The sequence below is a fragment of the Tachysurus fulvidraco genome, chromosome 4 (assembly GCF_022655615.1).
Source record: "Tachysurus fulvidraco isolate hzauxx_2018 chromosome 4, HZAU_PFXX_2.0, whole genome shotgun sequence".
In the NCBI taxonomy this organism is placed as follows: domain Eukaryota; kingdom Metazoa; phylum Chordata; class Actinopteri; order Siluriformes; family Bagridae; genus Tachysurus; species Tachysurus fulvidraco.
The window spans coordinates 9,875,054-9,900,760 of NC_062521.1; the positions used below are offsets into that span (position 1 = coordinate 9,875,054).

A 25,707-nucleotide genomic window follows, 5' to 3' on the forward strand; every position below is an offset into this window, starting at 1 on the left:
ATCATCTCTCACATTAGGCATAAAAACAAAAAGAAATGGTTTGGTGGATTATCACATAACATCCACTATGCTGTTAAATACAGTGCTGGTGTTTCTGTGACACTTCTTCAACACCAGTGCCAGTTTTAGAAGCCCTATGTAGATCCGCCCCTTTGCTGGAAGACTGAAATGCACGCTGGGAATCGTAGTCGGGCGTCTTTACTATCTATAAATGGTCTATTGGCGTGCGAGCTGTGGACGAAACTACAGCATTCAGCGCGAGCCGGAGTCAGCTGTCAGTCACGCTGACGTCATGTGTGTTTGAGTCGCAGCTCGGCGCGCAGGCTTGTTGTAGCGGGACGGACGCAGGAGGCGAGACCCCCGATGCCGAGGGGTCTCGAGCGCGCGCCGACGAGCCAAGTGTCACTCCGATCAGTCCTAAAATGGGGTGGATCTTAAATCATAACTGCGCGATGGAGATGTGAGAGCTCATATAGCCTGCTTACTGTATCATCCGCGAATTCAGAGAGTCGCGTCTTAGTGTTAATTTCTTCCTCTTTCACATCTACACCATTGAGCACCGAGCGGTGAGACTGCCTCGAGCTGCGAGGCTGCTAGGCGGAGGCAAACCGAGCTATTTGTTGCTCGTTATAATAATCACGAACAAGATGAAACGGCGGAAAACGATGTTGGCGGCAGCGTTTTGCTTCTCCTTTTGTTTCGGTACACTCATGAACGTGCTCTTCGTGCCCGGGTTCGAGCCGCACCAGAGCCACGACGCGGCACGACAGCGTTCTTTCATAGCAACTCAGTCGTCTCGGCTTCACATCAGCGACGACTTTGCGCCTGGAACCGCGTCGGTTCCGGAGTCCATTACCACTGCGGCGCTCAGCGAGCTTCGCTTACAGATACGAGGGAGACTCGGAGAGGTGCTTCGGTACCAAAGTGTGGTCGAAGACGCCGCCGCACGACCTATTGAACGCAGACGGCTGATGGATCTCGAGCGGGCGAACAGCTGGAATCGGTACAGAGCAGCGGAGGACGACCACGCACGCGGTACTAGAGCCACGCGACGGGCTGCTGCAGGCGGGTCAGGCGGAGCGCTCGGGTGCGGGGACCTGGAGAGAGCCAACAGTGTGCAGTTTGTAGGCTCGGGCTACACCAAAGCAGTGTATCGAGCAGAGCTGAACTCCAGCTTCTCTGTGGCTCTCAAATCCGTGGACCTCAGCGGTCACGACATGGAAAGCTGCGTGAAAAGATACAGTTCAACTGAGGACTGTTACCGACTCGCTTCATTCAAGATCATCAAAGAGATGACACTGATGGAGAGACTGCAACATCCCAACATCCTGAAGGTAAAGCTTCAAATCTGTTGCCTTTGTAATGCACCGAATATTGCATTTAATCAGTTAATGAATAACCAATCACAAGCTAAAGAAATATTTATTTTAAATTAATCAAATCAAATTTTAATGGCTTAAAATAATGGCAGTTTATATGAAAATAGCCAATTGCTTTTTTCTTTTTCTTTTTTTGCGTTAATTGCGTCTTAAATGCCGAATCCACATCGGAGGTGTGAATGTTTACGCTCGGAGTGTGAAAATGAGCACACGGGTTTATTCTAACACTTCAGCTAAATGTGTGTATTCAGCTCCTGTGGATAATACACAAGGCCATTTGTTTATTTAATAGTATTTATAATAGTGTTAAAGGTAACATTTCTTTACTTGGGAAATGAAATGGTTCTTCACCAAGGAAATTGTTAGAACTTTTAAACCACACCATTTTTTAAGTCTGTTTCCAGCCTGTTTTCTTGTCAATAAGCAGATTATAATGAAATGAATGAGTCCTAATTACTGAACGTAGTATTTAAAGATGATAATCCTGACAATTATATATCCGTTTGTTGGATCGCATATTCTTCTTCTTGAAAATGATCTGGTGGCCTGTGCAAAAAACAACAACAAATAATTATTTTTTTTTTCGATTATAGCATCAATATCGCGATAACGATTATCACGATTATAACGATTATCAGTCATTCTTTATAAGTGTAATAAGTGGATTTGCGCGTTTGGCCACAGATGGTTGAGTTAGTGGTCAGGAGTGTTTTGTTCCTCGCATAGTCTCTGTCTATGATTTGGATACTGGTTTGGCTTTAAGTCAGTGAGGCGTTTCTTTTCCCAGTAAAAGTTAATTAGCTAAACTTAAACAAAACAGAAATATAATTAAGTTGCAGCGCGCGCGCGTGTGTGTGCGTGCTTGGGTATGTGTGTGTGTTCGATGGAGAGAATTACGCATGCGCTAAAGACAGAGCATAAACCTGTGCCGAATCAATGCTACAATCATTATTTGTACACAAAATAAACAGAGAATATATTACTGCAATATTACAGCAGTTAATTCACGCGCCGGGAGAGACAAAGAGTCCCAGAGTCGAAATAATCTGCGCCTTATCGCTTCAGCACGAGCTCCACAGAGCAGGAAATCCCCAGACAAAGAAAGTCCAAGTAAATTAAAATCCACAAACCACAACGCTGATGAGAGCTGAAACAGACATAACACGCAGCAGCACTCAAAATTAAGAAGTGTTTGGGTTCTTATGACTGATAAGGTTTGCGTTCTGAGCAGCAGAGTTAAGAAGGGCGGCAAAGAAACACACACACACATGACTTCCACAACTTCAGTGTTGTGTTGTTGAGTTGCAAAAATCAAATGAGACATTTCAGACATTTTGTTTGTATAAAATTGCCTTTTCCATCAAACCCTTTTTTCTGACACACACACACACACACACACACACACACACACACACACACACACACACACACACACACACACACACACACACACAGGCCAAAAAGTCTGAGTCTATGAAAAAATTTTAATTACTGACAATGTTCATGCAAGTGGGCATGAAATTCACAATTTTATACAAAAATTATGATCCATTTGATATCAGATTTATAAGTCTCAATAGAAGTAAACTAGAATAAGGAAAAGTTTTTGAAAAAAAGGTTGTTAACCTGGTCAATATAACACATTTGCTTACATTTTAAATACAGAACTAGTAATAGTGCAGTTAGCAGTTCACTGATTTATATTGTCTGCACTAATGTAGTTAATGGACAACGTTTCTTTAGCGCATTTTCTGTTTTTGTTATTTGCAGTTAAAATCCACAGCCATGAATGAGCATGTTAATGCTGAATTTACTTTTACGGTTTTGAATTAACACCTAGTGTAGAATTAACACCTAGTGTAGAATTAACACCTACAGTGTAGAATTAACACCTATGCTAACTAAGTCAACACTAACGGTGCTGAACTGACATCTCGGTTAAGTAAATTATCTCTCACTGTTTAGAATATGCTTCAAGGCTGAAATAAACACTGGAATTGTGAAATCAGCATTTCTGTACGTTTTTATTTTATTGTTTACTTTTTAAATTTAGAATTTCATAAGAAAATCTGGCTTGTTAATAAGTATTAATTATAGTCTTAAGCTTTGTTTGTGCTACATGTTATATATCCTTCCTCTTATTTATAATCAGTGCATGTGTACTGTTTATAGGTTTGCACTACATGTACAAGACACGCTTAGCTGTAACTTCTAGACCGTTAGTCACACATTCCTTTTTTTCAAATTCGATATATAGCAGTTGAATATGGCCCGGTTTTGTTTTTATCAACAGTAACGCTTTTGTTCTTGGCTGTTTGTAACCAGTTAATAGACAATAAATTGTATTCAATTCATTAGATTCTAACTGAGATTGTCAAACGTTTTTGTCACTGAACACATTTATGTCTCTTTTACACAATAGCACTTGAAAGAAAAATGACAAATTATTGACTAACATGGAAGGATGTATCTAAGGAATAAATTGTTAGATTTTGAGCTATAAAATTTAGAACTTCAGTAAGCAAGTCATGCGGATTTCAGTGCCATGTCTTTGGGCTGTAAACGCATGCGTCCAGGCAGAGTAGCCCTGTGGCTGCTGACACATCAACTAAATACAAGCAATATTTCTTTTTTAAATAAAATTCTTAAAACCAGTGATTTAAAATATATAAAATCTTAAAGTAAAAAGCTTAAAGTATTATCATATACTGTATGTCAAAGCATTGAAATACAGTAATGGATTTCTGCTGCCTGAGCTGAAGTCGAACCTCACCAATCTTAGACTCAGAAAAGTGTTGCTTTTTGTTTTCTTTGGCAGGATCACATTAGACAGAATTGTGCAGTCCGGGGGGGTCAGAGGTGAGATCTGATACGATGGCTAGATTAAAACCAGGCTGGGGTTCAGTAGGAGTGCACAAGGTTCTGTGTTAAACTGGACCTTCTCTTTATTTGAAATAGATAGAACAGCTTATAATGATGTCTGTGTGGAACATCTTTAATGCACACACAGAAGTGAAGTGTCTGATTTTTCTGCCTCTGATGGAAGTGTACATCTGATGTATAAATAAGTGTATGTGATACGGGCAGAAGTATGTGCGTGTGGTGTGGTGTTGCATGGGTGGAGATGGCAGTTAGTAGTTGGGGTGATTAAGTCACAGGCAAAGCTAAGTGACTCTCATGCCCTCTGCCATGTTTGTGTGAGTGTGAACAAGACAGATCGGTGGAGATCAGAGATGGAGATAATGCCAGAGGCAGTCTGTGTGCGCAGAGAAACTTGCTGTGTGCAGAGTTAAGAGCATGTTAGAGTGCAGAAGATGAATCAGCGTCATTGGGTGGATGTGTGTGTGTTTCCCGTTTCTTTTTCTCTGTGTTGTTTCTTCTTCACTTCTTGGTGATCTGATCAGGGGCTTTTTACTGAATATACATGTATGTAAGTTTTTTAGAGCAGATAATATCTATGTTATGTCCTCTGTGAAGTACACACACACACACACACACACACACACACACACACACTCACACTCACACACACACGCACACTGAGGGACAGGCAATCATTAAGCAGCTAGTGTTAATGTGAAAGCTAGATGTCTTTTACCCAGAGACCCCCAGGGTTGTTTTGTGCAGGGAGAAGGACGTGAGAGGGGCCAAGTCCTGAGCCTGAGCCCTCTCTGTAATTAAACACGGGTTAACACTTTAACCTCCCACTTCCACAGGAAGGAAGTTTAAAAAAAGAGAAAAGCCTCCAAAATGCCAGATGTAGTGTGATTTTTTTTAAAAAGTGTATTATATATGTATTATTTATGTTACTATAGATATAATGTAAATATGCACTGTATTATTTATTATTATTATAAATGTATATGTATTAGAATATATATGTGTGTAGAAATATATGTATTAGAAATGTAATATTAGGTTTTTATGTATTTTGCAAGATTAAAGTTGATCACAGATACAAAGCATTAATTTACATGGATTTTTGTAAAACGGCTCGAGTGGATCTCAGACGTCATTTATTCATGTAAATCCCAAACGGAGCAGTGATTTAATAATAAATAACAATGTAAATATTGTACATAATAATAACAGCTAGATGTCTTTTACCCAGAGATGATAATAATAATAATAATAATAATAATAATAATAATAATAATAATAATAATAACAATAATAATAATATCAATAACTATTATTATTATTGTTATTATTATTATTATTATTATTATTAAATTTGTTCCACATTCAAGTTTTAATTAAAAAAATATTTAGAAAATTCATTCATTTATTCATGGAAATTGTCTGAAATTGTAACTGTTGTTTATCTCAGTAAAGAAACATAATTTTTAAAAAATTTTGTTATTAAGAATGGCTTACTGTATCTTGTGCTTTTGCTAGAAAAGAACCAAAATATGTTTTCATATAATATTGATATAAAAACTGAAAACTTACGGTCAAGCACAGCACATGTCAAAAAATATTGTAGTAATATTTCAAAGATATTAATGTTAATCAAACAAATGGTAGACAAACTGAATGTTACAAATACTGTCACCCATGACAGAAGTAAAGACCCTCACTGTGTATTAATCCCTGTATATAATTCTTTATCAACTATTTAATCAGATGAGCTTGTTTTTTTTAAGAACACAAACAAAAAAAAGCCACTTTCTTTAAAATATTGGACCTTATTTTTGTAAACATTTTTGCTCTTAAGCTTTTCCTTCACATAGCCGATGAAATCAGATTTATTTCCTCCATCTGTTTGTGTATGCTGAGTGTTCAAGCTGCACGTCACTATTCAGTAGATTTGATTAGTTTGATCCTGCCAGATCCTTGTTGGTGTATAGGTTAATTAATACAGGGCAAGGACTGTTGTCTACACACACAGAGAACAATACACACATATCGATTAGGCTTTGTCTGTGGATTATATTTTTATATTCTCTAAGTTGCTTCAGGCCAGGGCACTCTTCTCCTCGGTCCTGCCTTCATGCTGCTTTTCATACATGTTTTATCACCAGTCTCAAGGAGTACTGTAAATAATATTAAAAGAATGAATGAATTAGTCAATCAATTTAATAATAATAATAATAATAATAATAATAATAATAATAATAATAATAATAGAACACAACAACCTCCTATCTATCAATCTGTGGATCTATCATATTATATAATTTTCTAACATTCAATAAATAAATAAATAAATAAATAAATAAATAAATAAATAAATAAAAAAAAAAACAATCAAGCATACTTTATTGATTTGTTTGTTTCTTTGTTTGTTTCTTTATTTGTGGAAGAAACTATCTATCTATCTATCTATCTATCTATCTATCTATCTATCTATCTATCTATCTATCTATCTATCTATCTATCTATCTATCTATCTATCTATCTATCTATCTATCTATCATCCCAAAATAAACAAACAAACAAACAAACAAACAAATAAATAATCGAGCACACATTTCTCTATTTATTTATTTATTTGTTTGTTTGTTTGTTTGTTTGTTTGTTTCTTCATTCATTCATTCATTCATTCATTCATTTATTTGTAGAAGGTATCTATTTTTTATTTGGGCATTAGAAAAAATGTTTCCTTCTGAAATCTATTACACCAGAAATCATCTATAAGTTGAGAGTCTGAACATCTAACATCAAATTATAAGCACATAAAGCCATGTGAAAATAAGCATTCCACGATAAGCAAAAGCTGCACTGACTACAGCACTGTCAATGATTAAACCTCCTGGAATTCCCAAATGAAAGTGCTTACTCGACGAGAGCTCTCGTCAGGACGGCCCTGAATTCCTTTCAGGCGTTACGCTCCTGTCCTGCTCTGTGTCTCTGCTCCGTGCTGTTTGTTTGAGCAGACTTTCTGGCTACAGAGGCAGAGCGAGAGAGAGAGAACTTTGATTTCTATCTCACACTTTTTTTTTACTCCTACACTTTTCTGTTGCACACAAGCTCTTAAAGATCCTGATTATTTTCAGTTCACAGCTCCAGATTCCAAAAAGAGGAGAGGGGAGGAGGGTGGGGGGTGTTGTGCAAATATTTATAGGTGAAGAGATTTCATTTAGATGCTGTCATCGTGACGGCTTCAGCTGCGCTGCATTTTATTAAGTGGCGTTTGTTAAGGATTTGTCCTTAGGGAGGAGAGTACTAATTAGAAAATCTTGCTGAATCTGGATGCAATGGTGAGGTTGAGGGAAAGCATGATGTGTTTATGCTCATATTTAACACTTTTGCAAGCACTTGCATCCTTCAGCAAATACATTTGAATGATTTAGTTTTTAATTTCTCTAATAAAAGCACAGTAAGCCAGTGATATGTAGAGTTTAGTTTTCCAAGAAGGGAGAAATGACTCAGTGGATTTTCCAGCGACGTTCCATCCAAAATCTGATGAAAATAGGGCACTAAATTATACCCTCACACCCACCGTCTCTCTCTCTCTCTCTCTCTCTCTCTCTCTCTCTCTCTCTCTCTCTCTCTCTCTCTCTCTCTCTCTCTCTCTCTCTCTCTCTCTCTTACACACACTTTCTCTCTTTCTCACACATGTGACACATGCACTTAACCCAAGCTGGAATGTCATCGCAGCTCTAATTCACCACCCACGTGAGTCGGGCGATCAGGATCACACTCACCGTCACTGAGCCCCTCTTGTTCCAGTGGACAGTTGTGCGTTCACTGACCCACAGCCATACACACCTGGCTACCATTGGCCTGTCCCATTACGCAAACATCACCATCCCTGTGGCCCATTTGATGCGCTGCCAGTGTGCCCTCATTAAAAGAACGTGGCAGAGGCAGACGTGTCCGTGTTTGCACGTGCACCTAACCTGTCAGGCCAAGTGTGGGTTTACAAATTAATAACACTTCATACAGAAATGCTTTTGTGCAGGCCCTGGAGCGTTGGCCTACACTCCGGTTGGTACGGTTAGCAGTTAGGAAGATATATACTTGTAGATACAGTTCGCCTTATGTGATTCGCTTTACATGAAGTGAGCTTCTTGTGCAAACTGTACTGTTCATGAGTTTTAGCATCAGCACCTGTACTAAGGATGAATGCATCTACTGTAGTGTTCGTACAACAACAAGACACTTTCTGGCTGTGCGCTGTGGAAAAGAAGATAAAGAAGACCGAAAAAAAACACAACAACTAAGTTGATTAAACATGTCATAACTTTTGCCCATTCCATTAAATAAGGAAATGTCATAACACGTCCAAAGATCGGAGGTGTTTTTCCGACCTAGTGTCACACAAAAAAATACAGGAAGTGTAATAAGTGTGAGTGTGATTGTGTTTGATTTCTCAAATACGCTTGTAGGAAAAGCACCAAGCACTAACCCCTGTGTATTTATAACTTTTCCTGTCATGGATTTCCATTTCCTGTGAAACACTGCAACTTCCTACTGGATAAAAAAGAAAAACCACATCGGAACAGAATGTACAGATCAATACATAATAATATTAAACTACTTTAGTGTGATTTGCTTACTTAAATACTAGCTAGGGAAAGCAGTCTGACATACACTAAATGTTGTGAAATTTTATTTTCCTATTTGAGCCTAAACATGTTCCTGTTTCTTCTCAGTTTTCTCTCTTAACCAGGGAAACCTAGCTTTTGGACTAGGAAACAATGACACGTCAATCAACATTAGCAATCAATATATTAAAAAAAACAAAACAAAAAAAAAACACTACAGAAATAAAGGCCATTTGTATTTTATTTTTATTTAATGCTGGTGATTTTTTTTTAAATCCAAACAGTTAATGGTGCAAATTAGATAAGACTCCTGACGAGGTCTGGTGTATTTTTTTTTAATTTGGAGTAATTAACTTGTGTCATAACTATTTCTATGGATTTCTGCATGTAGTAGATGAAAACAACAGAACACAGAATTTGAGTAAGATTCTCTTGTAATCTTTTTACAGAGCAACATGTCTTTAAAGATCTTTAAAATTTTTTTGCATTTTAATTCACCGCTGTTGTGACAACAAAAAAAAAAGGAAAAAAAAAAACCTCTGACACAGAACAGAACCAGAGAAACGTTCATGGTAAACAGAGAGGACAGGCAGCTTGACCTTTGACCTGGGTTCAGACAAAATGGCACCATGTGGCCAAACAGACAACCGCAGCTCCTCTATGTTATCTTCCTTACACTGTCTATTAAAAAAAAAAAAGAAAAGAAAAAAAAAAAAGCCCAAGCTTCTGGATCCACACCTGCACTAGTCTGACGGTAGTAATGATCTGACATCATTCCATATTTATTTCAACACCTTTCATCATTTTTAACATGTTACAACAATATGATACTTCATCAGGTCTGTTAAGGCTGTTAAGCTTTGAACAAACACCACATCAAGGAAACAGCAGCAGACTGAAAATTTTAGAATAAGCTGAAATGAAATGAGTGAGAAATTGTGTTTCGTCAAGTGCACGCTCCTACAACAGCAGGAGCAGGGCGGTGTGACAAGGGCTTTCCATCAGCCTCTGCCCAGAGTGCTTTCCTTTCAAGCCACACACAGACACACGCGCACGCGCACACACACACACACACACACACACACACACACACACACACACACACACACACACACACACACACACACACACACACACACACCACCTTTAACTTTCTCTAGGCTAAAAATGAGTGTGCCAGGCACGCCCAATCTGTAGAAATGAGTATCCTTACAGTGTGTGTTTTTTTTTTTGTGAGCATGTGTATTGAAGGGCTGTCATCGTTAAGCAAGACTAAGATACATGGCATATCAGTTTTAGCATCTTGTGTTGTACCAGATGTAAGTGATGTCAGGATTTGTTCGTGTTTGGAGGAGGCAAAATGTTTGTTGGTGTCAGTGCGTTCACGGGAAGAATGCACACGGCCTGGTGTGTGAATGTAGCACTGCGTATGCGTTCCCTCCTAAAATTAGTCACACACACGTGCACACAAACACACACACATGCTGTGCAACAGTGAACTCTATGCTTTAATAGTCTTTAGAGGATTTGATTATAAACCAGGTGAACCTAACCCCACCACTGAAAAAAGAGGGAGGAAGAAGACAGACTCTGATCTGCTAATCAACATGGTCTGCATTTTCCCCTTTGTAGCCAGAGACTCCGGTGGTGGTATGGGTTGGTCACATTGCCACGGGTTGTTTTTGCTTCCAGATGAAATTTCATGCTGTTTAAGTTTAACTAGCTTCTTTGGCTCAAATTAGCTAAAGAAAATGTTTCTGTAAGCAATGCGCCAAATGCAGCGGCATGCGTGCTTCAGCTGTACGGGGTGGGGAAGGGACACTTAGTGACTCCGCACTCCCCCCTACACCCTGCACTCGATTTACACACACACACACACACACACACACACACACACACACACACACACACACACACACACACACACACACACACACACACACACACACACGATCACACTTCCTAATTACATTTCCATACCTAATGTTTCTGGCTCATTGTACTTCACTCATGCCAGTTGCTGACTCTAAAGCATGGTACTGATTTATTCTTATCTCTAATCTGATACTTCACTCCTCTAGTTTGGCCTCACTAGTGTCTCACACACACACACACACACACACACACACACACACACACACACACACACACACACACACACACACACACACACACACACAAATCTTACCCTGTCTGAGTCAAAACAGTGAAATTCTACACAGTGCTGTTATCTCACTAGATTGACAGACTAATATCACTGCTCTTGGGTTCTCTCTCTCACCGTGTGCTCTCTCTATCTCTCTCACCCACAGCTGTATGGCTACTGCTACCAGGACAGCAATGATATCAAGGACACGGTGACAGCTATCACGGAGCTTGGCAGCCCTCTAGAGATGATCCAGTTGCTGCAGACACCCTGGGAAGAGCGGTTTAGAGTGAGTGTGTGTCTGCGTCTGCACCCTATCACACATTCCATCAAGTGTGTGTCTGCTGAAGGAGAAAAAGTGGGAGGGGATACGGGGAACTGCTCATACTGTACATACTGAAGCACAGCAACCAGATACGCTGGAAAATGAAAAAAGGTTTCATTCTGTACACTCTGTAGGCAGACGAGGTGCTTGTGGACAAAATGTTTCGAATTGTATTTGCTGAAACCGAGCGCAGTTACAGTGACAGTTAAGTTAGCCGTGTAACGTCAGGTCTGAACGTGTGACAGAGATTCTGTTTCCTGCTGAGCTCAGTTCAGAGGAAGGGGCTTTGGTAGACATCCAGCACGTGGAGTCTTTGCCACTGCCATTCTCTATTGGTCGTGTGTCACAGATATCACCCAGTTGACCCTACAGCATGCTCTCACTACTGAAGCCAGGAAAATCATTTCCTATTACTTCCTGTGGTCAGCGATGCTTCTGTTGATATAATAGCTTCAGAGTATAACATCACAGCATTATGCCTTTCTTTTAACAGTAGTCAATTCTTTTCCTAAAGAATAATGTGCCATTTAATTTAGCTCTATATTATAATTTTACAATATTGTAGTTAATGTTTATTTATTTGACTATCTATGGTATTTAATATTTATATGTTATTATTATTATTATTATTATTATTATTATTATTATTATTATTATTATTATTATTGTTATTCATTCATTCATTCATTCATTCATTCATTCATTTTCTACCGCTTATCCGAACTTCTCGGGTCACGGCGAGCCTCTCAGGACGGAGTGCCAACCCATTACAGGGAACACACACATCCTCATTCATTCACACACTTGCACACTACGGACAATTCTCCAGAGATGCCAATAAAGCTACCATGCATGTCTTTGGACCGGGGGAGGAAACCGGAGTACCCGGAGGAAACCCCCGAGGCACTGGGAGAACATGCAAACTCCACACACAAGGCGGAGGCAGGAATCAAACCCCCAACCCTGGAGGTGTGAGGCGAACGTGCTAACCACTAAGCCACCGTGCCCCCCTATTATTATTATTATTATTATTATTATTATTATTATTATTATTATTATTATTATTATTATTATTATGTTGTTTAGTTTGATTTATGAGACTAAGGAATCCATAATTCCAAAAAGGTATGTCTGGTGTAAGAAACAAAAAAAACAAAACCAATAGATCACCATTCCAATGGTGCAGTGTGGTGAAGGCAGCATCGTGCTAGAAATCTGCTGTTCTTCAGCCAGAACTGGGGATTTTCTAAAGGTGAAGGAAATCATGAACAGCTACAAATACCAGTCGGGTTTATTGCAAAACCTTCAGATGTATTCTAGTAGGCTGAGGATGAAAAGAAGATTCGCCTTTCGGCACGATACTGACCCAAAGCATACGTCCAAATCAACCAACGAATGACTTAACCAAAAGAAATTCGATGAGTTTGACCTGAATCTGTCTATAAATGAGGTGAGCTGCACACAGGAGATGCCCTTTCAGCGTCAAGAAGAATTTCTCAAGAATGGGAAAATATCACAAGTCAAGATGTGCTACGCTGATAGACTCTTACCCAAAAATAATAAGTGGTGTAATAAATTCACTTGTTACACAACTAGGTTAATATACGCTTTTTTATTTTTCCTTCACTCCCTAGAAAGCTTTAGGATTGTTTTTCACATCAACATCGAGGGTAGAAAAAGTTTTGACTAGGAAATATTATCTCGGTTTGATTAGAAAAACCTGCCATTTAAACAGGTGTGTAGACTGTTTTATACACAGTGTAGAGCTGTAAAATTAGATTCACATGCATTTTTATAGACACACACACACACACACACACACACACACCAAACACACAGCCTACAGCAGAAGCACACGGCAGGCATTTCGGTGGAGTGCGCCACACTCATCTATGTGTCATCACAGCAGTATATGACTCAGCACAGCAATTCTCACTGAACTCAGTGCGGACTTGTCGGCCCCTCAACACTCCGATTGTTTTTCAGGTTTGAGAATGGCTTCGCATTGCCAGTCCTAATGTTTCTCAAATGAAAGTCTTTGAAACTGGACCTCTGCAACACATACTTTAGTATTCAGTTAAGTATATTTGCCAGGTTAACGTTCCTGCTCCATTTCCTGACATCTCGGTAATATTGACTGACTTTCCAGTAGACCGAATCAAAACCGCTTTTTCAAATAAAAAAATGTGGGATACGTTTCAGTTTTGATTGCAGTGAGTGTGAAAAAAAGCAGCTCTGAATTTGTAATTTGTCAAAGGCTGTTAAAATCGATTTATCATGTGAAATAAAGTCATTTTGGAGATTTTTTTCTATAAGGAATTTTAGTAATGAATTTTATATCATGTAGAATAATACTTATTGTACTGAGTGTCCTTTGTTCACTTCATAGACATCGAACAACTGACTGTACGAATGATTCACATTTGCTTTAGATTTTCTTCAGTTTTAATTGCCGAGTCACTCTAAAGTCATATCTGATTCACTGGTTAAATACGGGAAACAGTTTCACTTAAATATAATCCATAATTTCCAACCTTATCTGGGATGCACTGTACAGCCATGCGCACGTCGCACATAAAAGAACCTCCGACTACAGCAAGGCTTTAGGACTATTTGAATTGCATATGAGGAACTAATAGGCTCTGGGGACGACGGTGAAACTGCTGACTACCAAACGGCTCATTTACATCCAGAGCCATTTCCTGTGCGCTGTGATGAAGGCTTTTAAAGCCACTGCACTCGACCACGGCCTCTTCAGAGTCAAAGTGGGACACGTGGGCTTTTCGATTAAACCTGCTCTGAAAGTTAAAATCTGCACATGTTGATTTCCTGCTTTGAGCATGCACACATAGAAAAGTGCGTGAATATGAACAATCTCGCCCTAATATCTGAATTAATACCGACTTGAATATGAACTTGTGATGAGATAAGGCATGTACTAATCCCAAACTAATACAATCTCCTTAAGTGCATTAGTACATGTTCATTATTTAAATGTATTTATTTACACATAGGGCTGTAAAACCTTACAAATATTCTTATTAAGCACTGGTTTTAAATGTTAAATTACTGTGAATTAATTACTGTATTAATTTCCCTCATATGGGTAAAGGAGCAGAGTCCTGGGCCTGAACCCTCCAGAGCATGGAATAATACTAAAGTGAGAGTTGCAGAGAAATAAATGGGAAACGATATTGAGATGAAATGCTTGGTGTTTATTAACTTTCAAATTTTATAAAGACAATCAGTGTAAATGATAAATGTAATCCAGCGCCATCCAGTGATGTTCGTGGCAAATTCTATAAAGAATTTGAAATGATGCAAATCACATTCTGTCTTATAGAGCATGTTGGATTTAGTGATAATTAATACATTAAGCTAACAAACATGTATTAACCTTTACTTTAGGTGGTCGTTATTCACACATGAATTCATGACTCATGACGTAGTTAAGGTTAGTTCTGCATTAGTTTGTGATTAACTCATCATTAGTTCATATTAGTATTAATTAAAGTGTTAGCAAATGATTATTCATCTAATTGTATTGTAAAGTGCTTTCTCTGGAATTAATAACCTGTTCTGAACAGAGTTCCCAACATAGAAGCATGACATAACTCATATTAAGTTTTATTTAAATAAGTATTGATTCAGGGATTAGTGCATGATTATTTGTGTACTGTTATTGTAAAGTAGTTGAACAGAGAAGGCATTGAAACAGATTTTTTCCCCCCAGAATCTCAGAATGTTTATTAATGTCTGCGGCAACAGATTCAAGCATTTTTGTTGGTTTTGTTTCCAGTTCCTTTTTTTTTCGGGTTCTACTAAATTTTCGCTTGATTACATCAAGAAAGAAAACCCACACACAGTTCATTGGGCAAAGCCCAGCCTATTTAAGTGCATCCTAATCCTGAGTACATTAAAACCAGGTTTTGTCTGGTGTGTAAAGCAGGCAATGAGTTCACCCACTACTTTCTCCTTTGCTCTGTTCCTCCTTCTTTACCGTGCTTTTTTAGTAGTGATGATTTGCCTACATCTTATTTGACATGTTTCTTCTTCAACACCACTAGCCCCAGTCTCACTTGCCCTCGTTTGACCCCCAACACCCTCAGGCACAATAGGAGCGCTAATCATTGGGGCACCCACGCATACATACAATTGCGTACACACACTGAAGTGGTGCTTTGAGAGATTTGTGGGGATAAGAGATTTACACACACACACACACACACACACACACACACACACACACACACACACACACACACACACACACACACACACACAAAATTCCGTTTTATTTTATAGCGTTTTGAGAGATTTGAAGGGATAAGAAATTCTCTCTCACACACACACACACACACACACACACACACACACACACACACACACACACACACACACACACACACACACACACACAAATTCTGTTTTATTTTATAACATTTTGAGAGATATGTAGGGATAAGAGGTTCAGACACACACACACACACACACACACACACACACACACACACACACAAAAGTCTGTTTTATTTTATAACCTTTTTAACACTGCCATTGTCACAAAGCAGCTTTACAGGAATATAGAAATTCACGATATACGTTTAAAATCTAAAAAACAAATTATAAATTCATCCCTTATGTGTAAGCAAGAAGAGACTGCTTTAAGGAAAACTCCCTGAGATGATATGAAGAAGAAACCTTGAGAAGAACCAGACTCAAATGACATCTGGTTCTCATTAGATAGTGTGATTATGACTAATTTCCCTTCCATAACTGTGTCCTATTTGGTCAAAAAAGTATAATTGTGTAACTAGTAAATTCATTTCAGGTTGAACATGGAGTCTTCTCTTGTTGAAGTTATTAACTGTTCAATGATGGAGGATTGAGTTCAAAATTGTTTGTGGCAATTGCAGTCCAAAGCCATTTCTGTGGTTTCCTAAGTGGTACAATCCACAGCAATCCCATGTCAAACACACACACACACACACACACACACACACACACACACACACACACACACACACACACACACACACACACACACACACACACACACACACACACACACGCAGTGTTGAGTATAGCATATTTATAGAGTGACTAAACAAAAGAGTCATCTACAGTAAAGATGAATGACTATTTTATACTACAGTTCTTTTTAATTTCATCTCTAACAAACAAAACTGATATTTGATATTTTCTCCATCACAATGTGTAGATCTGCCTGAGTCTGGCACGTCTACTCCACTACCTGGCTCACTCGCCGCTCGGCTCTCTCACCCTGCTGGACTTCAGACCCAGGCAGTTTGTCTTGGTGGATGGAGAGCTAAAGGTGACTGACCTGGACGACGCCAGTGTGGAGGACATGCCATGCTCAGCCTCTTCACCTACCGACTGCAGCCTACAGTTCCCTGCTCGCAACTTTACTCTCTCATGCAGCAGCGGCTACTGCCAGGGTATAAACGAGAAGAGGAATCTATACAATGCTTACAGGTAAACGTGGGCCATTAAACCAGAACTGAATATTATCCTGCTGCTGTTAATCTTACAGTGGTTCTCTAAATAAGCTCAGCTCTGTGAAACATAGCCAGGAGTTCCATTACTTTTTATGATTTTTTTTCCCCTTTATATGCAGTGCTGGAAATCACAACCTATCATTAGCAAAATGATTATATTCATTATTGAGTCCTTATAGTTCTTAGCATATTTGACTAGGTACTTGAATTGAGTGGGTTTTCTCCAAACCTCAATAACCTAAACAATTTGGCCTGTAAATAATTTTAAACATGGACTTATTATGTTCTATCGACGGAACGTTCTGGAAGAGGAAGCTCTACAGAAGACTCCAATACTTATTGCATTATTGTATAACTCAAGAAATATTACAGAACATATTTAAACTATATTCATATACTAAATATGTACTAAAAATTGTCTATGGTGTTTATGCTTTGCTGTGTTGCAGCTACAGTAATACTTCTTATTGTTGTCTCCAGGTTCTTTTTCACCTACCTGCTTCCTCACAGCGCTCCCTCGGCCTTGAGGCCTTTCCTCGCTACCATCGTCAACTCCACAGGTCCGTATGTTTTCTCGAACAGCACAACACGACCTGAATCCTAATTATTTCTATTTCTTCTTTGGAGGGAATGTTTTTCTTCATTTCATCTTTTCTCTCTCTCCTCCTCTATACCCCCTCACATATTTTGTGTGCTTCCTATCAGCTTGTTCATCAGGCTGATGGAATGTCATACACGTTTGAAATCTGCCGTTCTGGTGCACAACAGACCATGTAGATGTGGGAACTGTGTGTGGGCTCGATGATGATGATAAAGCATCATAAACAGAAAAATTCTGGGAGTATGCAGAACAACTTTTTACTTTGTGTGTGTGTGTGTGTGTGTGTGTGTGTGTGTGTGTGTGTGTGTGTGTGTGTGTGTGTGTGTGTGTGTGTGTGTGTGTGTTAGGGGAACTTCTCTGGGACACAGATGAGACTCTAGCTCACCTAGAGAAGGTGTTGGAGATGTATAGGAATGGACATTACCTTCTAAATGTCACACAGAGACACAAAACAAGTAAGTGTACACACACACACACACACACACACACACACACACACACACACACACACACACACACACACACACACACACACATTCAAAGCTATTCTTCTATAGATTTTACACCTTACAAAATGTACACCTTATAAATAGGACAAAAAAGTAAACAGCCTTCAGTGAGTTATACAGGTTTGACTTATATTATTTAGATGAAATGAAACATTGGTTTCTATTTATAGAATTCAGCGGTGTACAAAATCATCCTATTATAAAAGCAGTTTGTTACTCTTTCCCGTGTACCTCGTCTGCTCTATTGTCTTCACTACCCTTGGTACAGAAGTCACTGTTCCAATTCGCTTGATATTTGCTTAGAATGAAACTTTTCTCTACTTTATTGCAGCGCTGGAAACACCCACATCTAGTCTGTAAATAATAACATATACATATTTTCTTTCTTGTCACTATTAAGGATCTCAGTTGGACTTCATATCTTCCCTCTGTGAAATATCTGATAACATTTGAACATGATTATCCACAGCAGGACTTCTCCTCCTATGACTGATAAGCAGTCAGGGGTAGTTACATAACCCACTCCTTTTTCCTTCCTGTCCTGTGCTCCTCTAGTTCATGCTCTGGTTCAGAAGGATGCAAGTTCTGTCAGCATGTGTGTGTGTGTGTGTGTGAGTGTGTGTGTAAAGCAGCAGACCACTGACAAATGAGATGAAAACGATTAGAGTTTATGTAACTGTATCGGAAAACAAGGTCAATTGTGTTTTTGGCTCTTTTCTGAGCCATTTCTGAGAGAAAGAAAAGTCATCATGCTAAATCTATCACATCCTTTTGATCACTCGATTGTTTTTCTGTCATTTAATCTCCATTTGTTTTCCTTTTCTGTTCCTTTCACATACTCACTTTTACTTTTCCTCTTCAAGCCACTCTACCTTCTCTCGTTCTGCCTCTTTCACGTTCGCAGTCTGGAACCCGTGCTTCACTCTTGTACTTACTCACTCTCTACCTCTCCCATCTCCTCTCCTCGCTCCAGTTGCCCTCTAAAGCAGAAAGACAGACGCTTGTTGAGTGACGAATGCGTTAAGAACATATCTCTATATCCAGGCTGGTTAACTCTTTCCAATCACACCTCAGAGAAAAAAGGCTTTTCCATGCAGCTAAACGGGTTTCTTTCAAAAACAGTCTTTTACAAACAAATCCAAGGATATTAGTATGAGTACCTATTCAATTAAACATCCAGCAAATATTTATACAGCACCTATAATATGTTTTTTCCAGTAGGAGTTATAGACTTTTATGGTTCTTTCACATAGACAGCATTTCATAAATACAACAAAATGTACATCCATTGATATCTGGTTCCAAACAAACTTGTTTGGTTTGATTGCAGTGTGAACAGATTTAACAGGATGATTACCATGACATAAATTACAAATGGTGTATATTATTGTATATATATACAGTACAGACCAAAAGTTTGGACACACCTTCTCATTCAAAGAGTTTTCTTTATTTCCATGACTATGAAAATTGTAGATTCACACTGAAGGCATCAAAAGTATGAATTAACACGTGGAATTATATACGTACATAGCAAAAAAGTGTGAAACAACTGAAAATATGTCATATTCTAGGTTCTTCAAAGTGGCCACCTTTTGCTTTGATTACTGCTTTGCACACTCTTGGCATTCTCTTGATGAGCTTCAAGAGGTAGTCACCTGAAATGGTCTTCCAACAGTCTTGAAGGAGTTCCCAGAGATGCTTAGCACTTGTTGGCCCTTTTGCCATCACTCTGCGGTCCAGCTCACCCCAAACCATCTCGATTGGGTTCAGGTCCGGTGACTGTGGAGGCCAGGTCATCTGGCGCAGCACCCCATCACTCTCCTTCATGGTCAAATAGCCCTTACACAGCCTGGAGGTGTGTTTGGGGTCATTGTCCTGTTGAAAAGGTGGTGTGTCCAAACTTTTGGAAGGTGTGTCCAAACCTTTGGTCTGTACTGTATATATATATATATATATATATATATATATATATATATATATATATATATATATATATATATATATATATATATTCTGGACAAATGGAGGAAATAGATTAACACTGGATGTGATACACAAAATGTTATGTATATAACAGTTGAGGTTGGCTGTATGTTCACACACATGTATGTGATTTTTATGGTTTAATTGCGGAGAGGTTTGTTTACCTATAGTTCTGATTAAAGAAGGAAAGCTCTATAAGAACTTCAGCCAATGGTTTTTGCTTTAAGATTTAGTTACTTGCGTGTGCAAGCAAGCCGAAACGTAATAGCAGACAACCGTGTATCTATCAATCACAGTCACAGGGATACTTTCATTTTTACACACACATTTAAACACTTCTCTTAGTCCATTAAGTATTTAATCCACAGACTGTAAAGTAAAAAAAAACAAAACATCATACATCAGAGTCCATCAGCACAGAGGTCCGATTTGTTATGAGAGTCAATAGCATAGAAAAGAAGTTTTACTTCCTGTGTGATGTGGTGATCTAACCAGTAGTTTGAACTCTTCATGACAAAAATGCAGAAATGTTTAGTTTGTTCTGAGCTGAATCCCAAACCTGGAGTTTAGCTGAATGTAAAACACTGTGTGTAGGTTTCGAATGTTTTATTACGCAGAATTTAGCAGCTATGGTTTAAAGCATACTACAAATCTTTTTACAAAAATTTAGGAAAGGTGTACTTTGATTAGCAGAATAAGCTTCTGTTTCCAAAAATATTCAAGCTGTAGTTTTTTTGAATGTTCTAAAATATTTCTGAAGGTTCCTACAACATTACTGTCGTATTCAATAAAAATTAAAACTTTTTTTCATCTAACTCATAATATTATGTCAGCAGCCTTATAATCACATAGTGAACATAATTACAGCAGATATTTCATGAACGTTGCAGAAATGTTATTTGTGGAATGTTGCTGTCAAACCTTTTCAGAACCTGGTGAATATTTACAGACAACTTTAGCGACTCTGTTCTCTGTTAGCATGAACGCACAAAGCAGGATTAATAATCGTTTCTTTTCCGTTCACACGTCTTTGTTAAAGAGTCTCTTAAAGTGTTGGGCGTGTTCACGGATCCACTCAGAGATTCCCTGCCTGCTACTGAGAGCCTTCTACATCTCCCCCTCCTTTTGTCCTCAACATCATACCTCCAACATGTAACTGAGCCATTTAGTGAAAGTGAGAGCTCCATAAAGCATTCATTAGGCCCATAAAGTACCCTTTAGTTGCTGTTATTTACTGCAGACTGGTTCTTCCCCGGTCCTCAGGCCACGTGAAGGGGGTGGTGGGGAGGTAGGGGGCAATCTGTGACTCTTCTCCTCCCTAAAACCACACAGACACTAAATTCAGACAAACCCACAGCCTAAGACAGAAGCTCCTGTGGCCTTGCTTTAAAAAAAAAAAAAAAACGTACCAATCCTTCTCTTTAAAAACAAGTGGATGAGGCTAGTAAATCAGCCTGCCTCTCACCACCCATTCAGCCATGTCCCAGAGCGAGAGAGGGAGAATGAAAGAAAAAGAGGATCAGTAATTCATGGCTGAGAGGTCGTGAGGTTGAGCTTTGAAGAGGCCGTACTGTACTCATCAGGCGTGCTGTCAAAGAGACAGGACTAATCTGGAGACTGATCCATTCTACATGCCTGAATCAGACCCAGCCCAAATCCACACTGAACAAATAGCCTCAAGAGAGTCTGAGCTCATTACACTGAAACAACAGTCACAGGGATACTTTCATTTTTACACACACATTTAAACACTTCTCTCAGTCCATTAAGTATTTAATCCACAGACTGTAAAGTAAAAAAAAAAAAACATCATACACCAGAGTCCATCAGCACAGAGGTCCGATTTGTTATGAGAGTCAATAGCATAGAAAAGAAGTTTTACTTCCTGTGTGATGTGGTGATCTAACCAGTAGTTTGAGCTCTTCATGACAAAAATGCAGAAATGTTTAGTTTGTTCTGAGCTGGATCCCAAACCTGGAGTTTAGCTGAATGTAAAACACTGTGTGTAGGTTTCGAATGTTTTATTACGCAGAATTTAGCAGCTATGGTTTAAAGCATACTACAAATCTTACATGGTGTTACTCTGTATTTAGGGGTCAATGAACAAGTTTTGGAAATGTTAGGTCAAATTTTGTGTATGTCACCACATAAATAAGACAGATGCCACAGCTGAGAGCATGGCCCCACCATGACAAAAAGCAGATAGCTTGTCTTTTGTTTGCATGGGGGAAAAAAACAATGATATAACACAGCATCCAGCCATTAAGAGTTGGCCCGTGTGGCCAGTTCGATGTGAGTTTTGGCCACGTTACAGAGGTCTTTTTCTCAGCCATTCATTCTCGTTTGATTCTCTCGCTTGGTTTATGTTTCGGAATAGTTTCCTTTGGTCAGGATGGGAACAGCAAATGATTATCCTTAAACCCAACGCCTAATCTTTCTCCACTATGTTGCTTTGACAAATGTGACTTCTAGACCACAGTGTATTTGTCACTGTCTTAAAACTAATTCCTTCCTCTGCATGCAAAAAAAAAAAAGTCAATTATTTAAACATAATCTGCAGCTGCTGCTATAGAAGGCTCCTTAAAACAGATAGTCTTTTTAATTGCAGTATAATGATTTGTATTGAGTTCTCCCAAAGTACTGTTTGAACTACTAAACAACTAGTCTTTTGTGTACTGGGTGTATAGAGGTGTTGTGCTGGGGTAAGTGAGACAGTGGAGCAGAAAGAGGGCTGGGATGGGACGGGTATAGCATGGGAGGCTCATTGTTGGTTTCGTTTTCTTTAGACACACTGTCTTCATATGTCTTTATCTGCTTCATTCTCCTTCTCTCGTTCTCTTTCTCTTCCCTACTGTGCTTTGCCTTTCGCTGCGGTTGCCGGGTGACGCCGGTCTGCATTGTGACTGGGGTCATGATGCCTGGCGTACGTGTGTGTGTGTGTGTATGTGTGTGTGTGTGTGTGTGTGTGTGTGTGTGTGTGTGTGTGTGTGCAAGAGAGAGAGAGAATGGAGAGTGTGTGATTGAGTGAGTGTCTGAGTGATTGGACACATGTCCAGCACAGACCTATAAAGCAGCACAATGAGAGAGAACGCTATTAAAAATGAAGGTAAGGAAAGGTTCCTCGAATGATGTCATCATTCAACAAGCGTCTTTGATTTGCCGCAATAAACCGAACAATCATTTTTATCCATTTCCAGCACAGAGATGTGAAAAAAAGAAAAAAAAAGATAGGGATATGTGGTCAAATTTAAGAAAAAAATAATTATTGTAGTTTCTTCTTTTTCTACTTTTGGCTTTTCCCTTAACTTAATTTAAGCAAGTTTCTAATTATAGATTTGATGATGTACCATGAGCGTGATCAGTTCACGTAGTATTAACGTCAACCTGTTGCATTATGAAATCTCACAAGGATGTTAGTGCTGATGGAAACAGCTGTATAAGTTCAGTATTCAGTTTAGTAAACTACACACACAGGGTAGAATAACACAGCCGTCATGTGTCTGTTGCAAACCACCGGTGTTGTGGGAATGATTGAGGTGAGAGCTCGGTGTTGAAAAATACATACTCAAATCATATCGTATGAAAACGTATTGTGTTAATGTTACTCGCTTCAATCACATGGAACCAACGCAAGTATCTACCGTACAGTTTCCTATATCTCATACACTCTGTTTTTTTCTCAGCAGAATATAAACAGCTGGAAGACATGACCATACCAGGAGAGAACTACCGCTGCTGGCCATCCTATCAGCACGACAGATGCATGCTGTCAGTCTACAGCGTCGACGAGGCCATCGGTGTATGTGAGAGCCATGCCCAGTGCAGAGCCTTCATCATAACCAATCAGAGCACTTGGACCGGTATGAAATTTTCTCATGTTGTCTTCAGGTTCTGTTTAAATGGTCAGAAATAGCAGTTGTACATGAAGAGGGAGGTGTAGATAGATTTAAAGCTTACTCTGTGAGAGCGGTTAGACGACATGACGGTTACGGTGTTGTAAACTATTGCTCTGTTACTATATAACAAACTAGATGAAACATACTGTATAGCTTATAAGTCGAATGATTGGCTGCATTCTGTTCTTTATTACAATAAGAATATAGAGTCTAATAGAAAGCAGATGATGTGATGAATTTGCAAAATGGAAAATAAGCCGCCGAGGTGCGTGTCAAGGCAGCATCGGTGTGTGTGTGTGTGTGCGCATGTATTTGTGTTATTGTGTGTGTACGTGTAGGAGAGAGTATGTGGATATCTCAGTAAAGGTTTGGTGCTGACAGACGTTCTCTTGATCAAACAGTACTCTGGCTGCCGTTCCCGCCTCCCCCCCACACCTCTTTCATCACTTGTTTGCTTCTTGTACTCCGCCCCTCTTCTCCTCCCCCTCGGCAGCACACTGCCACTTCATTAAAACACGGCCTGAAAGGAGCACATCAGCACGTCCATCGCTAATCTCTATTGAACAACCTCAAGCTGACCACTCATGAATTCCTCCTCCCCCTCACCTCTCTTCTTTTCTCCACTCTTTCTTTCTGTCCTCGCTGTCTCTTTGGCTCATTGGTCTTCCTGAGCCTGCTTGATTGTGTCTTTGCTTCCACTCATCCTCTATTTTTCCTCCAGCTCGTCTTCGTTCGTCTTCGTCCGTCTTTGTTTCTCTCAGTTCTCTTCCTTGATTAGCTCTTGTATGTTTTTCTCCCACATTGTCCCCATTCCCTTTCATCCAGTGTGTGGAATTTTCCCATGCATTGGACGTCCTCACTGACAATTCTCATGTCTCGTTTTGTCTCTTTTTTCTCCAGGCCACCAGCTTGTGCTCTTCAAGACGGGTTTTTCCACCATGGCTCCAGATAAAGGAAAGCTGATGTATATCAGGCTGGACAGCTGAGAGAGAGAAAGAGGATGAGGATGAAGATGAACTGTGGTCTCATTGTGTTCTCACATGGCAAATGTTAAAATGAAGGTTGAGACGAGTCTCTCAATCCATCCATTTATTTTTTTTAATTATTTATGTGAAATTCACAAAAACATTGAGCACACTGAGACATAATGAAGTGCAATGGAGTATATGGTTATTCATTTCTGAGATGGAGAAACCTCTACCTGGTTAAATCCTGGATCTTCACAAGTCATCCTCAGTCACAGATACACTACCATCAGGGAGATATTCTTCCTCATTTTCATTTCTTCTTTCAAACCACCTTTTCTTCTTCCTGTGTCACTTTCTGTATTACGTCATGGCAGGTCACATCTTCAGGACTCAGGTATTTATTTTTTTCTTTTCCAAAGAGCTTTAAAGAGCTTCTCTTTCATTCCGAAACGTACTAGTTTGTTCATATGATGTGAAGGGATGGTAAAACATACAGCTATATTTTCAAATAAGTATTCTGGCAGTGCAAGAACATTGAATAAGATTATAAAAGTCCAGTTTACTGTAAAATGAAGAAACCGTTTTAATGTATTCTGAATATGACATTTTGTGCGTGCATTAGTGATCATGAAGAGGCATGATCAGTTTTAAAGTGAACTGTAGCTGTTTGATGCCTTACGTGGAGACGATCCAACTCCACACCTACAGTACAGTCTGTGTGACTCCTTGTTTAATACAAGGTGATTTTTCTTAACCTATAAATTTCCAAAGGAAATGTGAATTTTTACTTGTCATGTGAAGGATGAAACGAGTCTTTGCTTTCAGGGAAAGCAATTAAATGAAGCTGAAATAGAGCATGTACATTGGTTTTGGTTTTCTTAACTA

General features: G+C 39.1%; 1 protein-coding gene across 2 annotated transcripts; it reads left to right on the forward strand.

Annotated features, from left to right (window-relative positions):
• Window positions 1-205: 205 nt before the first annotated feature.
• On the forward strand, window positions 206-24,951 carry pkdcca (protein kinase domain containing, cytoplasmic a). Of its 2 annotated transcripts, none has more exons than XM_027150363.2 (7): window positions 206-1,334; window positions 11,185-11,307; window positions 16,565-16,839; window positions 17,343-17,422; window positions 17,811-17,918; window positions 23,642-23,818; window positions 24,755-24,951. In XM_027150363.2, exons 1-7 carry the CDS (start codon window positions 648-650, stop codon window positions 24,838-24,840), a joined length of 1,536 nt encoding a protein of 511 aa, XP_027006164.1. In that variant the 5' UTR covers window positions 206-647; the 3' UTR covers window positions 24,841-24,951. The 2 variants fall into 2 exon arrangements, with proteins under 2 accessions (XP_027006164.1, XP_027006165.1); XM_027150364.2 differs by having other exon boundaries at window positions 207-1,334; window positions 23,645-23,818.
• The last annotated feature ends 756 nt before the right edge of the window (window positions 24,952-25,707 follow it).